This window comes from Leuresthes tenuis, unplaced genomic scaffold (assembly GCF_036924035.1).
Source record: "Leuresthes tenuis unplaced genomic scaffold, fLeuTen1.0.hap1 SCAF_20, whole genome shotgun sequence".
Lineage (NCBI taxonomy): Eukaryota > Metazoa > Chordata > Actinopteri > Atheriniformes > Atherinopsidae > Leuresthes > Leuresthes tenuis.
Genome location: NW_027325374.1, coordinates 7,782,442 through 7,801,280, shown reverse-complemented (window position 1 = coordinate 7,801,280; position 18,839 = coordinate 7,782,442). Strand labels below are relative to the sequence as shown.

At 41.3% G+C, this 18,839-nt stretch overlaps 1 protein-coding gene across 1 annotated transcript; it reads right to left on the bottom strand.

The window, feature by feature from the left end:
- Positions 1–2,081: 2,081 nt before the first annotated feature.
- On the bottom strand, positions 2,082–17,872 carry LOC140278383 (cytohesin-1-like). Its single transcript, XM_072373368.1, has 12 exons — positions 17,613–17,872; positions 9,849–9,931; positions 7,167–7,231; positions 6,651–6,717; positions 5,896–6,014; positions 5,494–5,687; positions 5,024–5,172; positions 4,069–4,180; positions 3,382–3,458; positions 3,194–3,265; positions 2,780–2,934; positions 2,082–2,701 (listed from the first exon to the last, which is right to left on the bottom strand). The coding sequence occupies exons 1-12, from the start codon at positions 17,698–17,700 to the stop codon at positions 2,623–2,625; spliced, it is 1,260 nt and encodes a 419-aa protein (XP_072229469.1). The 5' UTR covers positions 17,701–17,872; the 3' UTR covers positions 2,082–2,622.
- Positions 17,873–18,839: the final 967 nt, after the last annotated feature.

Here is an 18,839-nt window from a genome sequence, read left to right as displayed (position 1 = left end):
GTCAATGTGGTGGACTTCCTTTACTGTTTTCTTAAAAGAACTAAAGTTTTACTCAGAAGGTTTAGAGAATGTACTTTAAAGCTGTAATAACCTGTTTTTTTTTAAACAAAGTGGAAAGTGTGATCAGTAAGTCACGAGTTTGACCGCGTCTCACCTTCTTGGTTTGGTTTTTTATGACGTGCAGCTTAACCGCCTGGTCGAGTCCTCCACTCAAACGCCAAAAAACATATTAGGCAATAACTGATATTTATTGGCAAATTCACACAAGTCTGCAAATTAAAATCTGCTTCTTTAAGATTCAGCTGCCTCTGCAGTTTGGTGGGGAGCAGACAGTCTTCAGCGGCTTTTAGAGTTGAAAGCAGCTGCCTGCTGCGGCTGAATTATTCTGACAAACATGAGTCATCCGAAACAAAGAAACTTACTGTAAACCCCAGTTTGATCAAGAAACTACCTATACTCACGCTAAAGATCCTGAAAACTCAACATTTGAATAATTATGAGACCAGTTTAACAAGTTTTATGCATTATTGTCACGACCACCAACACACTGAGCAGTAACATACTGGTGGTTATATTAGGAATGAAAAACCATCAATATTCCAGTTATTTATTTTATTCATGCGTGTCTTGGCCGTATTCTCATGCGATTTCAGTCTTTTGGCTGCAGCTGTGTTGAACAATCATGGAAGAAAGTAAAGAACACATATTACATCCTTCAAACTGGGAAGAGCTGATAAAGCTTATAAATCTTAAAAAGTCAACAAAAATCTCCACAGAGAACACATCACACATGAGGTCACAATTCAGCACACAAGTGGGTTTTTTTTTTTCAGCCATTTCCCATGAATCCATCTGAAAGCCTGTTTGAATTGAACTAAAATTAGCCTCGGCTGGTGTTAGGTTTCTTCGGTGTGATGGCCGAACCTTTTTAATGCACGTTAGGTGTTTCATCACAACTGTGTTCGTTTTGTTTTACGAAGCCTGCTCACGACGCTGCACTCTTGAATTTGTCCTCTAACTTTACTTCCAGGTCGCTACATTCTGTCATACGTACTCGAAACAAAACAGGCCTCTTTGACCACATTTTTTGTAAGAATAGGGGCAGCTGACATAATGTGCACCGGTTTGAGTTCAGTTGTTCATTCTGTGGCTCGTTAAATGACTTTAAATCCATCAGTCTGGCCCACTCTTATCGGTGGCCAGAGAATTCAGATGATTTCGGTTGTTTTCTCACTGTGACCCACTCAAACTTCCTGGGATAGTCCAGAGACAGTTTAAGTATTTTCCCAAGAGAACTGATCACTCAGTAGTAGTCGGTACTTTAAGGAACGTTACCTTAAAATTAAACCACGTTAGCTTTCTAACCAAACTGCTTCACAGCACAGGTTTGCAGACTTTGTGGGTGCTGATCGAAAGCTGACTGATTGGAATCAAACGAACCACTAACCAGCCGAGTGTTCGTGTTCCTCTGTGGCCGCAACACGTCTCTTCTAGATGGGGAAACTCCCGGCTTCCTCCTGCTTGTTGACAGATGTTAAAACACCACTGTCAGCGTGATCAGATAAAGTGCAGCAGGAAGAGACTGTGCAGGAAAATGTTGAAAGCAAACATCTAGTTTAGATTAGATCATTTCAGCACTTCCTTAATATAAGGAGACACAGCATGACCAAATTCTTTTGTAACAACAACTGCCAAGATAAGATAAGATAAGCTCTGATTGACGTCAGTACTTAAGTGTCATTAATGTCTTCATTAGCTGTGGAATCACTGTCATTCTAGTTTCAGAAACTATTTCCAAGCTAAAATATTGTTAGTTATTCATAATCTAAACTACTGAGAATACTGTCAAAATTGACACAGTATTAATCACAATAATTTGAAAGTAAAAACCACAGCACAAGACTGGTTTGCAAATTTTTAAAATCAGACAAACAATAAATTACATATAAATAAATATTCAGCCGTTTCTGTTTCCTTCGTCTGAACAGCGGTAAGAAAACAGGCCTGTTGAAAAGCATTTATATGTCAACACACTAAACACAGGACAGCGTCTCTGATGGCGACTGAACTTGATTTGTTTCTCTGTCGAGGTCTTCTTCAGGTGTTTTGATGTACGGTTAAGGTTTAGCAGGTCAAAGTTTCCAGTTTTACAAATGGTAAATACACAGTTTAATGTGATTTACTCAGTAACTGTCCAGCATTTCATTGTAACATCTATAATACCCCCCCACCCCACGTCTTGTGTGAAGCTTGTTTTTTTTTTTTTTACATTTCTCTCCTGAAGAAATGTTCTGAGTACCCATAGATACTCGATGTACTAAACCAAACCAAACACTGTATGGAAATGCTCTCGGGTCAATCGGTCGTTACAGCAGATTTCAACAGATGGGAGTCCTAACTAGAGGGCACAGTGTAACAGTACTGCAGAAGCAAACTGAGGTCTGGGCGGGTTTCTTCGGCTTATATGAAGTCAAACCTTTGAAGAAGGGGATTTTCATTGCTGACTGTTCAGATGGGAACAAAAGAGGAGTCTTTCAGAAAGCTGAAGGCTCTGACCCAGGTCCAAGTGTCACTGCAGGTCCACCTCCAGCAGGCTTGTGCTGGTTGTTCATGTTTTGTTCTCTACAGCCCCTTCAGGGTGGAGACCTTCTTCTTCCGAGCGGCCAACATCTCGTAGAACGGGTCTTTGCTGATGGCAGCCCTGCAGGTGGAGGCGAGGGGACGACCGTTAGCCTCCATTATCACTTTGTCTGCAGCAGAGAAAGTAGAACCGACTCACTTGATGCTGCTGATCCATTCGTCCTTCTCCTCTGCGGTCGGAGCAGAGATTCTATAAAACGTGTGGTTTCCCTCGACAACACGGCCGTCTGCCTCCGTCTTACAGGCCTTGATCACCTGATCTTTGTGGTTGGGGATGAAGAGCTCGAAGCAGTTCTGGGAGAGAAGAAACGAGGAGTCGGGAAGTTCATAACAAAAACATAAACGAGCTCCAATTCAGTTTGAAGGAAAATTAACTGACCAAAAGAAAAGAAAAAGCATTAATCAACTTAGTTTAGAATTACTCTCGATGGGAATTAGATAAAACAATTAACGGGTAATACAACTGCAAACTACAGTAGATACACATTATTGTTAAAAAGGGGAGAACTTATCATTATCAATTATTACACAAACACTGTCACAGTTAGCTTACCGGTTTCTTGGAGTCTTCAACTTCCTTGATACTCAGATTTTCCAGTGGAATAATCCCTCTGGGTTCCTTATCCTTGTAAACGGAGAGAATAAACTACAGCATGAGCATCAAGTCCAACTTAAACCAGCATTCACAGAGTATTTAGCAGAGCTCTTATGCAGAAACACAGCCAACCACGAAGAACTCACAGTGGTGTATTCAAAGTAATACAGGCAGCTATCTGTGAGAATGAACCAGCGTCTCTTCCAGGTCTTCACTCGTCCACCTGAGGACAGATTACAGGTGAGCTAAGACTTCCAGAAAGACAGAAAACTGGGCTTGATATTGAGGGCTGTGACAGACACCGACAACACAAAGCAGCAGGTTAATTAAAGCCCACTGACTGCAAAAGCTGAGGTTAAGACGGGCCAGCAGTGAGAAGCAGATGTGAAACTCTGTTTTCCCACATCAGGATAAAGCAGAGGGTGAAGTCGGGTGTTAAAAATGAATCATCCAAGTTTATTCTGTCTGCATTTGTGATGCAAGCAAAGGTGAACGCACACTGCCAGTGGGAACTGAGAGGTGGAGGGGAGGAAGCTCAGTGGCAAAGCAGTGCATTGAAGCTGGGCAGTTTAAAGAGTACATACCTCCTGGAGTCAAAATCATGAAACACAAACAAGAAGAATGTCAACAATGGGATTATAAAAACAAAATATGCAACATTTCTGTCAACTTTGTTCAGTTTTGTCATAAAGCAGCAACACAAGCTTTGTCTTTTTAAAGTGTTATTGCAGACTTTGTCCACCAGAAGGCCAATCTGTTTAGTTTTAGAGTGCTGCTGAAGGACTGATCCAAACTAAATGAACTGAACTGTTTCACACCATGAGTTCACATACCGAGTTTTAGCAGCCAGCCCTCTCTGTCAGGGTTGAAGAAGGTGTGTGTGAGGTCGTTCCCATCATCCTCTGGGATCTTAAAGGGCTCGTTCTTGATGCTGTCGTATAAATTCTGCAGAGGGGGTGAGATACAGACCACGTTTCTGAGTACTTGGTTCACTCCAATCAAATGTGACCCACAGCTGGTTCAGGGTAGGTACAATACTGTGAGCTGCGAGTGGAGCTGCTCTGTGGCTGCGGTGAAAACGGTTGCTGTACCGCTCAGTTTATCATTAGAAGGAATGTAGGAGCACAATAGTTTCAATACATCCACACACAATCCATTATCCATTATAAAATAGCAGCCAAAGTGTATCGTCACCATGGCTACAGCTAGTGTTTGTCAATCCGCTTCAGCAGCCGTCAGTAATGATACCGCCGCCTGTCTGACACTCACACCGAAGCTAACAGACGACTGCTACATGGTAACGTTTCATGACACAACTGAGTTCCGCTGTAAGGATGAGGGGAGTTTCCCCACTTTGACCTCAGTCTGTTCTCATGTCATCAAATGAACCAAAATGTTCATTCACTTTGGTTTTACTTTGACGAGAACATTTCTTATGAAAAATATGTTTAAAGCTTCATCTGAAGATACAACAAGGCTGAAGTTTGAATCTTTTTCAGCATTAATTCTTTCTTTGTTCTGCAGTGAGGGGATGGTAGGTGTACAAAAAAAGTGCAATCTTTTCAGCTTTTATTGTAATTGACTGACTTTGCCCTCATATTTGATTATATTTTTAAAAAAATAGTCAGCACATATGTCTACCAGTCAACTCATTTTAATGACATTAAAAGCTTTATGTGCATCATGAAAAGTTCATCACTCTGTTATGGTGCATCCGTGTATCATGGACTGAGAGGTGCTTTGACCCGTTTGGGGCAGAGTTGATTCAGGAAAACGAACTTCACTCACTCTGAGCAGATCCTCCGGCAGGTCTCCTCCATCATTGATTCCTCTGTTCATCGCAGTGAATCTCTGAACCGACGGCTTGTCCTTCACATTGGGATTGTGTAGGCTTGTGTTCAACATGATCACAGCAAACGACAACACGTAACAGGTATCTGCAAACAGACACGGTGTGTGCATTTACTGCTTCTGGGCCTGGGAATTCAAATGAGTCAACTGCAAAATTACTCTAAATGGTCTGTTTTTAGGCATTTGTTTAAATAAGTGCAATGGTAAGTTTGGAGAATCTTAGAGTGTGACAGGTTGTGAATGATGTGCAATAAAAACAAATCAACTGATGATTACTGGTGTGTTTTCCTGCTTCAGATGCGAAAGCTGGCACACAGCCTGAAAATAATATCTGTTTCTTGTTGGTTTTTCCAGCTTTTCCGTACGACACTCGCATCTCTTCGTCCTCTGAACACACGTTCACGTACCTGTGCTCTGAAACACTCCCGGGTTGCAGTGACAGTATCGCTGAGCAAATGCCTCCATCATGCGGTCGATCTTCTGAGCCTCGCCGGGCAGCCTGAAGCTCCACAGGAACTGCCTGAGAGCCTGAACCAGGTTCAGGTCTGTGAACTCATGTAACTCCAGGAAGGCGTGCAGAACCTTGATGTTGAAGTCATCTCTGCACGACACACAAAAGTCCACATGAAAACACACCCACGTGCAAACAAAAGCATTATTACTTCTGACACAGAGGAACACAAGTGTTATCCATAAAATAATTTGTACTTTCAGGGTCCAGGCAGACAAAATGTGTTCTTCCTACCATGTAAAATGTCTTGTATGAAGAAGACACAATAGTTGGATGGAAAATCATGAGTATTACTTGCCTCTCCCCAAGGTAGTCACCAATGGCTGTCTTATTAAGTCCCTCCCCTTTGTAGAGAAACTGGGCAATGTCTTCACTGGTGTTTTTCAGCAGTGAACTGTCAATCAAGAAGCGAATTCCCTGGGAAAGAAAATCAGAACACGTGACCCAGTCTGAACATCACATTAAAAACAAACACATGGATTCCTGAAAAGTATCAGACCACATAAAGAAATTGATCTGTGCACGTTGCGGGCACCTACAGATCATTTTGGATAACTTGTCCATTTCATCCACAGAGAACACACTCACCACACTGACCAAAATTATATACTGTTGTCATGCAAGTTTACTGGTTCCTGTTCAGTATCATTGTCATCTGAAAATATACAGGGTTTTAAATTCTGACATTACTAAGAAAGGCAGTGTTGGTCTGGATCACATTATCTTAGCTTTAATGGGGCTACAGCAGGAATCTGTCCTTTAACTCGCACACAAAACAAGTCTCTCAGGAAAAACTGAGGAGGATCCTGCCACAGCGTGACAGAGAAATCAGTCCTTACATTTGTTACCATCTGGTTGGACTATTGTAATTCAAAATAACTCTCCGACTCTCTTTTTTTAACGTACAAAGCCCCTAATCACAGAGATCCATAGCAGCTGTAAGACCTCATAGTTCCAGATTATCTTTATAAACAAATTATTTGGGCTTGTTTTTGAACAATGCAAGAAAATCTGCACTGAAATTTTACTCCACCGCGACAAAAGTGTCTTTACCTTTGTGGGGTCCATGTTGAACTTCTTTCGGCCCATGGCCATCTGTTTATTCCTCTGCATGCTTTTCCTACAAACAGAGAAAACTGATAAAACACCAGTGACATCAGCACTGAATCATTTCTTTTTAGCAATACTACCCAAAATTGTCAGGCTTTAGCAACTCAAATGCGTGGAGTTAACCCCTCTCTTTGTTTAACATGAATCTAATAAGCCTAAAGGAGAACAACTGTATGGACTGATGTTGTGTTTACAACGTCCCCCACTGAAAAGTTTCTAGTTTTAATTGTTAGTCACACATAAGAGGTCCCACTCTGAAGATTTTACATAAAGTTATGTGAAAACATTGACTTATAGGAGTTCGACAGATAAATCAGTGATGTAAACGTTCTCACCAGGCAGTAGGACAAGTCTTTAGACTTTCTCCTTGAGTATACTGCCATTAAAAAACAAAGGCTGTGCAGAGTAGGCTGCTGCCTACGCATGAAGCACAGAAATGGTAGCGGAGAGACACTCTACCTCTCTTCAGTCAGGCCCAGGTTTTCAATCTCATTGGTCACCTCTGCGATCTCATCCTTCAGCCTCTGAGAGGAGGATAAGAATAATGAAACAAAGAAAAATGGATCATGAGTTTAAACTTTGACACAGAAGCTAAAAGGACCTACACATATGATATCTAACTCTTCTCATAACCCTCTGCAGATGCTTTGATCTCGTCACAGTGAGTAACCCACGACTGTCTGTTTCAGCTAAATCTGAGTGACCAACCATGTCACTGGAGTGATGACCCACTAAAAAAAAAAAAGACAGTTTCATTCTTCCTCTCAGCAGGAGCTGAGCTGTGCAATAGCTTCTCTCTGCAGAGAATCCTCTCTGGGATCTGTAGCACCTGCTCGGGGTCAAAACCCACATCCCTAACCCCGTTTCCCTCTTTCCGCCTCTCCTCTCCCCTCCCTCCCCTCCCATTGCTGACCCAGATTTATCAGCCGACAGCCCTCCCTCGCCAACACCCTCCCAGCCCTGTTTGATCGTCACACATGGGGAGAGAGGAATTTATAGGATCAAAGACTGCAACTGGCTTAGTGGAGCTGCTCAGGAGAGGCAGAGGTTATGAGTGGAAAGAGAAGAGAAACGGATGGAAAAACACTGGGCCAGCAGAAAATAATGAACCCAGATAATTAAAGAAGGGAAGCAGAAGTGGACGAAGCTGCGGTCGCAGACCGGATCAGGTGCAACTCTCAGTGGGTGCATCGATATGAAAACAAGTCTTTTCATTGTTACACTCTCTTAAAAACAAACAACGTCCTCTGTCTCCATTACTGGAGTATTTCACGGTTCATTACCCATCAGTCCCTGAGGGCAAGACAGGGCGGGGCTTAGAGCAGAGAAACGCCAAACAAGTCAACATCAGTAACAAACCCCATCCATCAGTTTACAAAGCGTCACTGCCTGAGGGCTGCGCGGCTCTTTGTGCGGGCCAGAGATTCTTATCTCAAAAGCATTTCATTCAATCTATACTCCTTTCCAGGCCATATGAGTTTTTACTCTTTATTTTCACTTTTATTTGACACATTTTAAGTTTGATCCTTTGCAGATGCCAATATTATAACATGTTAAAAGCGATCTCAGGACTGTGAGTTCAGGATTAAATAAGCGGTCGTTCGGCAGCTGAGGATTTTACCGACCTGAAACTGGATCCAGAACGACGCTTATGACTTATTTAGGGTTGTAAAGGAAACACAAGCAGGACGCTGACCGGTCTCACCAGGCAGAGAGGACACATGCATATGCATGAGGGAGTCCTCCCCCCCACACTAAGAGGATCATCTGTCTTAAATGTGTACAGTAATGCTCTGGTGATCATACCCATAAACCCCTACACTACAAACACACAGTGGTCTGGACATGGAGGTCCACATCTACTCAAGGAGTTGATAACACAAAGAAAACTAATCAGGGTTTTGTAATGCTTGCCAGTTTCTGGGCTGAGATGTATGAATATATCATTTTGGGAATTAAATGTTTGCAAATCCAGACAAACACACGGTTCACAGACACAAAACATCCCCTTAAAGCTGCTCAGATTTGCAGTCTATAGCACCCCGAAGAGCTTCTTACTCTGAGTGGCGGCTTGATTGTGGTTTCTTCTTGAATCAAATTTTCATTTTCAAATACATGACTAAGTAACAATTACTATAAAAGCTAAAGGTATGTAAAGCTTTAACCCTCTTTAATAGTTTCAGGTTGTTCAGAGGTGTAGAAATTAAGGTTTTAGTGGACAGTTTAAAATGCCTCAGGTTGTAGGATAAAGAATGGGTAAAAGAGGACGGCTTCAAGTAAAATGGTGAGACAGAGCCCTCAGCTATCAGCCTCATTTCCTCTGGAAGTAGTTGAAATTTTGGGTTCACGAGGCAGATAACCTTTAAGATTAAACCTGCTTACATTATAAGCCATCTCTTAGTTATGCTGCTGTAGTCCAGGTTACTGTGGGACCTCCCATGATGCACCGAGGTCCTTTTCTTTCTCTAACTCTCTATGCTTTTATGCCATTATTGCCTGTGATTAGCTTTACGCGTCTATCCCCTGTAGTTTGTGCTTTATTCTCTCTATCCTCCTCCTCCTCCTCCCAGATCTTTCAGCAGGTATCTCTGGCTACAGAAAGCTGCACGTTTCTGGTCTGCTTTTACTCTATCGACCAACCTGATCAGGGTTTATTGTCGTTTCTCAGCTCTTCAGTTACTCCCTTCTCCTCACAAAACCAGTAAAGACAATTAGCAGCCCTCCCTCAGTTTGGTTCTGATGACGGTTTCTCCTTGTTAAAAAGGGAGTATCCCTCTCCCCCTCAAGTGCTCTTCAATTGTTTGGTTGCTCTTAATTCTGTCAGAGGTTGACCTTATATTGTTAAGAGCACTAAAATTACAGTCTTGTGTCCTTGAAAGTGCTAAATAATGATAGAACAGACGCAGATTTTAAAACACAAACACGTAGTTAATACATATCTACATCCTTTCATGGCTGACTGGTCTTGTAGATAACTCAAGTTTATAAAACATATTCAAGGCGAAAACGACACGTGTTGCTGTTTTTGTGCGAACAGAAGAGTTATAGGCCTCAGATTAATTCACTTTTAACAAAACTGATGAAAGAAAAAAAGGTGTGAGAGCATCAGCAGGTGGTGACACGGTCTGCCTGTTTTCTTACTTGGATGTCCTGCAGTAGCTCTTGTTTTCTGCGGCGGATGCTCTCTAGCTCCTGTCGCTCCTCTGGACTGAGGTCATCAGGCACTGAGGGCAGAAGAAGACACGGCACTCAAATACAAAGATCAAATATTCTCTCTTCCTACACACAACAGAATAACTGTATATACACGCAGTCATCCAAACGGAAAAAGGAGACCCGAGAGTCCCCCTGCTCTGGGTCACCGTGGCAACACAGTCCTTGATCCATCAAATTACACTCCCATCCCCACACACACAGACACAAAGTGGAAGGTGAAATCAAACTCCTTATGCAGTCATACCAGTGTGCCTACACGTTAAGTTGAAAATGGCTACAATTAAAGAAATCAACAAGGGGGAAATAATCCCAACGAATACTAACAACTTCCCAACTGAATTCAGAACAAATTATAAAAAGAAAGCTTTAGAGTTAACTCAGCCAAATACTAGCACACCGTTTTAGTTTAACTTACATTTTCGATCTAATATCTAGTGTCACGCCGACTTCTGCTGGCAGGCATGTTAGTTTCCCTGTGAGCAATGTTACACATCACATTTGTTTCAGCAGTTATTTCACAGTTTACTTAAGTCCACAATAATGGAAGCAACAAAACAACGCAGGACGCCCATCGTTAACTTGATTCTAACATATTGAAATGTACACTCACAGAATTATTTAGCCTACAGCTTGAACAAAGAGTCAACTTGAAACAACCATTTATAGCTTTTAATGTATCTAGCTTCTAAACTTTGAGCAAACATTTGTTCTCTTCTGAATGTGCTGCCATGAAATACTGTACATTCAGCCATGTTGTTTCCAACGTAGGTCATTCTAAAATATCAACGGAGGGTTTTATTTGGGAAAAAAGGCCTCGAAACCACAGGAGAGGAACAACAACAGAAATGTTTAATGAGTAAATAATGTCACATTAGACTTGGTGAGTGACTGTATGTGTCAAGTTCAAATGACTATGTTGTCTTTGGTTCTCCGAATGAAACACACCCATAACTGTACATGACCAAGTGTGCACTCTGATAGAACAAAAGTTCACGTCCTAACACACACTTAATATCTGCAAACAGATGATAAGGAAGCTAATGCAGATCCGTCAGTGACTGTCAGAGTTGTGGTTTTTCACAAGGCAGCTTCAGTAAGAAGAAAAGAGAAATAGATGCCAGTAATAAGAAAGTGAAGATGAATATGCACATCTGCGTGTTTTACATCTACATATGTTCAAACCTCACACCTCTGAACTCACTTTTGAGTGTCTCATAATCAAGATTCTGCTTTTCTTTTTCCCCTAATGCACATAAAATGCTATAACTAAAGAAAAAGGGTGGAGAATGGGCACAATTAATGCTGAATAACAAGCAGCCACAGAGGGCAAATCAAGCTGAGCTGCTGCTGTTTGTCAGCCTCATTAGAAGAGTCCTGCTGAGGGATTCATTTCGCTTTGCCTTACACGAACGAGTCAGTCTGAGCTCTGCAGAGACAAAAGGAGACCGGGCTCTATCAAGACTTTGAAATATGAAAGATTCAGGGTCATTTCGGTTTTTATAACAGCTCCATTTCACCCTCAAGGGACAGTCATTACATCACAAATATGCTTACACCATATTCTTCTTTCTGGTCACTTAGGTGCGCTTCCCAAAAATCAAATCCAACAAGATCATTCTACTCCCCCCCAGTCTCTGGACATGAGGCCCAACCACTGACAATGTTAAAGCAACTTTAAAAACGCCACATCCTTGGATGCCGAATATAATTTACATACCACAAGCACACACACTGGCGCACTGACTCATCACACACATACCCCCCTCACCCAGAGAAAGGTTTAAGTAGGCCGGAGCGGCTCTTATTATAAACCTGAGGACAAGAATATCACACCATTGTGAGACAAGAGACAGTGAAACTGGCATTTACAGCCACTTCCTCTCTCTGCCTTTTCCCTCAGAGGGGGCAGAAAAAAATGTGATTATTTATGACAGCTTATGAAACACGGCCACATCATCATTTTCTCAAACACAAAAACAAATGCATGTTCACATTAACAACATCCCGATTCACACTTTTCATTCAGCGGATCCACAGCCTCGAGGTCATCAAGCATGCTGGCAAGAAATGGGACACCCTGTCACAGCAATGCTGCTGACGATCAGCTGCTGAGGACAAAAGTTTGCTCTCGATTCTTCTTCCATTCTCTGGTTAGTAAGTTATGCAACACACAACACATCCTGCTGAAGATGCACTTTTTTAAGGTACGGAAAAAAACAAAATACAATCATCAATCTGCAGGCACTGTATAGTCTACCTTGGTTTCCTGCTCTTGTGAGCTTTCACAGGAAGACATGACGACTATCACGTCCACATACACTCATTCTGGTGAAGTTTCTGCAGAAAGCCTCACGACAAAAGTTATGATGACACACACTGTACACCCACACATTTGTGTCATTATCTTGATGTTCATACCAGAGAAGCCTTGTATCTGTTGAGTAGCTTCACCACCGGTCTCAGTGCTCCAAAAACAACAAGTGCAGCCCAAAATATTCAGTCAAGGTTTGAGTCTGATTCCAGTTGTGTTCATAGCTCCAGGTCTTCAGTCCATAGATCAAATTTAGTCACCGGTTGTAACAGAAACCAGACAATTCCTTGCAGTCCAGTCTGGCTTTTCAAACAGCGCAGAAATAAACCAGCCCTGTTCAAATTTGTCAATCCCAGTCCCAATCCTGTGGTCCTCCAGTCCCTGCCTCTCTAATCCTGAGGCACTCATTCCAGCAGAAGGGAGAGGAGGGGAAAGGAAGAGGGAGGAGGGGAGCCCGCCTGCAGCTAAATGAGGACAAACGTTTTTCTAAGTATGAGTGAGGGGAAACCCTTGAACTCTCTTCTCTCTGCCCTCTCCTTCTGTCCATCTCAGCTCCTCCCTGCTCCCTCGCTCCCCCCTTCAATGAGCAGAGCATCAAACACAGGCTCCCTCACGTGGACACCGGCGTCCGAGAGGGAAATATAGGGTGAGGAATGCAGTTTTGCATGCATCTTTAAAATGATTTATGTTAAAGAAACAAAGAGGGTGCAGACACTCGGTTCTTCTGTCTCTGCCCATCACATGCATTTGCTCACAGAAAAGAACATGACTCAAGACCCAAGGCAAAGTAGTTTGTTTATGACAAGGAAAACGTCTGTATTTTCAGATGGAGATCTTTAACAAGGCAATAATTGTACATTTCAAAAGTCCCTGGCCGGGGGACAACAGCTTAACAGATTGATGTAATCCTGCCTGCTTACAGGCTGCGTTCATAATGTACAGCCTTAAGGCTCGAAAGTCCAACAAGTAAAGAGACAAAAACAAATAGGAAGCAAAGAACAGGGCAGGCCAAATATAAATTCAGGCAGGAAATTTAAAAAAACATCCTAATGTGACAGGGAGGAATTAAGCGAAGTTCCTCTCAACGGGAGTTGCCCTTTCAAGTTGAAAAGGTAATTCAATGTAAAAGGAAATGTGGACTAATGTGTTAAAAACTGCTAAAATGTGTCCAAAACTGTCACTGTTGGTGGGGGTGCAAATAGTAGAAGACAATGTAAGAATTGTGAGTATAATATGACATTTCTGTTTGTTTCATCAAGCTTTTTACCTACAGGTGAGTTAAAATAATTCAAACATTTATACAGAATTGTATTGGTCTGCTAAGTTAAGGGAAATCAAGCGACTACGTGATAATACTTGAGCTGGAGCTGGTAGAGCTGCTTCCTGTGTGAAACTGTAAAGTCTCATTTTGTAAACCATCTTTTGCTCAGACAGTTTTTTCTGAGATAAGAGGAAAGATTTGGAACGCACTACTTGTTCTTAGTTGTATATGTTGCAGTTTAGTTCATTCAGCAACAATCTTTTACTCAGGTCCAGTTTTGCTTTTAGCTATAAATACTATGATACTCGCACTGGAAAGCTGTTTTTAGCTTATCTATGTATTTTTGTATCTGTCCCTATCAAATAAATTATCACATTAATGAGTAAGCCTGGCTGGTAGCCCATTTTGAAGGGTTTACCCCCCTCCATCATACAAAAATTTGACCTTCGTTTTGCTAGTACAATAGATTAATGCAGAATACATCCTGTAAAAGCGGCTTACATTTTAACAGGAAACAGCAGTGCAGCTGTGCAGGGGCTGACTTAAAATCTAAATTCATTACTACCCCTCCACTACTTCCTACTGTCAACAGTCCAACTCTTTGGTGGCAAGTTGGGAAACAGTGAACAGTATTTTTAGGGCAATTCATTCATTTCCATCTAATAAATGGGTGCATTGATTGCATTTATAGACACATGAACAGCCGCACAATAAGCACAGACCCCCATGAGGGCTGGCCTCAATCCAGATAATAATAATAGATGCCTTGTACCAGTTCATACAGACTACCAAAGAGCAAAAACACATCAGTCAAATAAGGACTTGTTGCTTTCGTTCCGCTGACTGGATATCAAATCCCCAAAACACGTCAAACAACCTGATATTTATTGCATACGAGTGCGTTTATTTCAGTTATCCCGCACAGACGCACAGAATGAAGTTAAGCTAGTTTCAAGCAGCTAAACCGGTTAGCCTCTGGGATAGCGCTGCATAAATAAAGAGTCTGAAAACTCACCAACTCCGTCTTCCGACTTTAAAACCATCTTGGTACCGTTGCTCAGCGTTACTTCAGGGAGCAAAACTAAATCACTAAATCACTTTTAAGTGAATTTATAGGTCGAAATATGTGAGTCTTTAACTATTCAGCTTCACTTAAATCGGCAGTTAATGACAACTAACTGCAGGGAGACAGCCGGTATAAAGCAACATAACGGGGGCGTGGCCTCAGCCGTCAACAACCAATCAGAGAGCGGCTAACAAACCTGCCTATCTATCTATCTATCTATCTATCTATCTATCTATCTATCTATCTATCTATCTATCTATCTATCTATCTATCTATCTATCTATCTATCTATCTATCTATCTATCTATCTATACCATGTACACGCATATTAGGCAATACTCATGTTGACATATATATATTATTGATTTCTTTACCAATCAAAAGCAGAAAAAAATGCACTGGAAAATACTACTTTATGAGTAAAGCTTTGGACATAAAGGAAGGTACAGTGTCCAGTGTCCAAATGCCTTAATGCCTACATGATTAACAATTTTCGAGCACATAGTTTGATCATATCTGATCACCAAACAAAGGTAGGTCATTTTATATAAACGTAATGTTTTAGTGTGGTGGCTGATTTTGTCTTCATATCTTTCCTTTACTTATAGAGATTAACCAGTAACTATAACTGTCAAATGCTGCTCTATTTTATTGGCTCAGTAGCATTTATTATTTGCTATCTCATCAGCGTCTCATTTTCAGGGAAGGGGGGGATTATATTTGAAAGCAGCTGTAAATCTGATTGGAGTTACAAGCTTAAATGTGTTGCTAATGTTGTGCTATTTTTATATATCGTCTCTTGTAGGTGTATCTACGTACTAAAAAGACGTTCTTTGGTCTGTTGAACAGAGTAAATGTTTTATTAAGTTTTCTATGTGTACAGAATGAGGAAAAGCTGGGAAAAGTGACACAACCCTCTTCACACTCGAGCAGGAAGAGGATGCAGTGCTCACCAAGATATAAACTGAAAAAAATGCTTTAAAACAATAGTCTCCACCTGCTGAAGAGAGGAGGTATATTTACCCACCATGGGCGTGAAGGTGGAGGAAAAAGGTCTGCTATCAGAGATGAACTGCTTGTGTGTGAGCAAGAAAGGAAGGGAGAGGAGAGGGTGTAGCAAAGGACAGAGGAAAAAGAGGGCAAAGGATTGCAGCTGTGTGATTAAATCAGTGCTTTATTCAGAGTTTGGACACGCTAAAAACAGGATACGTTTAGGCGGGGTGAGGAAGAAGTGCTGCAGTTTAACAGTCGGCTCACAAAGCATAAAAGAGATATTTTGATTTTAAAGGTTTTATTTGGATAGAATGTAGTTCGAATAAAAGTAGTCCCAAAAGAAATTGCTGTTGTTTTTTTGGATGGTGATGGATCCACAAAACTTTCCGGCAGCTGTAGCCTCTGAAAAACTGCACAAATTTAACCAAAACTATATGAGAAAACAAGAGAGACCAAATTAACTTAGCAACTGGGAGAAGACAGAAACTGCAGGGATCCCATACCCCATAAAAAATACAGAAAGTCTCAAGTGATTTATAGCACTCCAAAATTGTTCCAAACAACCAGAAGACACTGACAGGTTATAAAACAACAAGAGGCCTCTGGTCACAGATGTGTGAAAGGAATCTTACCTTGGTAATAGCATCTACTTTTTGCTATTTTTTATCGAATTTCTGTCATCCTTTGTTTTGCATTTTATTTAGTAAATGCTGTATCTCTCTTATGTAACTATATGGATCTCTCCAAGGCAAATTTGTCTCATTTTGGTCATTTTGCATCTCTTTGTAGCCATTCTGATGAGCCATTTTCTCCCTTTGTGGTTATTTTGTATGACATGATTTATGGAGTCTAATTTGGTTGTTTTTTTTCCAAAGGTGTACGTTATATTTCTCTGATCAGATCAGGACCCTCTTTACTCCCTGGTCCCCTGGGTCTTAGCCCAGAAAATCTGTTTAATGATCCAAGCTTAAAGGACACCCACAGAGCTCCACCTCTCCACCAGGTTTCATGAAATCAAGCCAGTCAAGAGGCGACACCTCCGCTTCTTTTCCATCTTGGCCAGATAATTATTTTTAGTACCAATATCTCTGAAAATGACTTAATTATATCCACACATTTAAATGCTGAGCACTGACTCAAATATCCATTATTATGAGGCTAAAGCGTTTTTGCTTATTGTTTATCCGAGTAGCTGCCAGCAAGTTTTCAGGCACTCAGTTAATCTTTTCAGAAAGTACTGGTTGTTTTTCTGAGAGGAAATAATGAAACCCTTGCGTATAATTAGCATATTAATCTCCCCATGGCATTTACATTTGACAACTAAATATACAGCTATGATTGTCAAAGGAAGCGTCAGTACAGTAAAGCCTATAGGGGTAAATCTTCTTCACAACTAAAAATGGTTTATCAGTGAAATTGTCCTCGTTGCAGGGGCCTCAAGGCTGGTGACACATAAAAAAAGAAAAAGAAAGCAGACGAAATGACTGGACTCAGATACACTATATGAATAAAAATTGTGAAGCAAATGGAAACGGCTGTGTGAGTGAGTGCCGAGCTGCTTTCATTGTGTAATAATGGCTTTTGAACGAGTACAGTGACAAAGTATAAAGCACCTGCACATAGGGAGAGCAGTGGGCAGTGATGGAGATTATGTCACTCCAGCACCCACTGGAGAGGAGGATCCTGGACCAGGCGGCGTTGGGTGTGCGTCATGTTCTCAAATCAAGCCCACCATCTCACACAAACACACATACAGACTGACTCATGTGTGTACATGGACACAGAAATGTCAGAAACACAGCATGGCACACAGAAACACTTCAGAGTGCTCTGTGTCTTAATAACTGAAAATCACCACGGCAACTGAAACATTTTGTGCCAGTCTCTCTACGTCTCACTGTTTGTTCATCAAGCAGAGACAAAAAAGATATGATGAGGATGTTAGATTCATTAACACTTTCTTAAACTTGTGTGATTAATAACATTAGATCATAACAACTTAACACACAGCTGTGCAATAAAACAAAAAAATGTATGTGTTTTCTCAAAAGCACTCACCTGAGGCTGCAGCAGGTGCCCCTGCGCGTACTGTAGGACAGAGAAAAGCCTGGAAACTGGACGCACACAGCTCACTCACAGTTCCCATCACAACACAGAGTGTATTCAGGAGTTGGTGACAAAAACAGGTTAACAGTATCCTCGTGGCATCTCTTTGCTTCTCTCCCCAAAGGATCTCTAGTCTCAGTGAGAAGCTCCTTGAAGAAGCGAACGTGTGTTTTCCCTCCCGACGGCCGCCAGACTCTGCCAAACTCTCAGAAAAATACTCCCTGCTCCCTTCTACCTCCTCCCTCCTCGCTGTTGCTCACACACTTGACCTCACTCCTGAATTCAGCCTCAAACGCGCCACACTTTCACTGCTGCGCACATAAAAACTTGCCACTCTCCAATGTACAGTTAGGTTTCTGAAGAAATGAGAGAAGAAAACTACATGCATAATTGAGTATATACTGTTTATAGGCACACATGCCCACTGCTGCGTCACTTTGAACAGTTGTTAAAGTATTCTTGGAAGTGATGACAAATGTACACACACATGCACACAATCTCATATCATCCCGCTTGACACCCCCACACACGCATCAGAGTACAGTTTAGTTTAGTCAGAGCTGAGCACGCATACGCACATCAGAGGTGGATGAAATATTAGCACCAACAATGCACTTTAAAGACTTTATCAGCAACATAGAGTTTTAGTTTACTATCACAGCTGTACAGATTGTAAATGTCCCTTTGTGTGTCAGCATCCATGGTTTTTATCTTCTTGCTTTGAAGCTAGAACAGAATCTCTTGCAAACAGTCAAACATTTTTTATAATAATAATGATCCTTTTTTGTCTTTGGACCTCCTGGTAGGTGGATTTAATTAAGGTTCAGCTCAAAGGATAGGGTCTGAGGCAATAAGCGATTGAAGGCTTCATATGAAAATAAGCTTTTCTTGATAGAGAATATTGTGCAACCGAGCTTGCATGGCTCTGGTTATAATTCAATTCAGTTCAATTCAGTTGATTTCTACAGCAACACTTCTGAACTTCTAAACACTTCTAAAAGTGAACAAGTCTAACTCAGTATCATATAACCCCAATTCCCCCAAAATGGGATGCTGTGTATAATGATTTGCAAATATTATAAAACCAACATTTTATTCAGAATAGAGCATAGAAAACAAGTCAAATGTTTAAAGTGTGACCTTTTACTATTTCATTGAACATGTTTGCTTACCTTGAAT

Excerpts from the sequence above, each read along its gene's own strand:
- LOC140278383 (XM_072373368.1), bottom strand. The coding sequence starts at position 17,700 with ATGGGAACTGTGAGTGAGCTGTGTGCGTCCAGTTTCCAGGCTTTTCTC. Across the intron at positions 3,266-3,381 it reads ATTACTTTGAATACACCACT|GATAAGGAACCCAGAGGGAT; the intron begins GTGAGTTCTTCG and ends TCCGTTTACAAG. Across the intron at positions 2,935-3,193 it reads TTGAAGACTCCAAGAAACCG|AACTGCTTCGAGCTCTTCAT; the intron begins GTAAGCTAACTG and ends CTTCTCTCCCAG.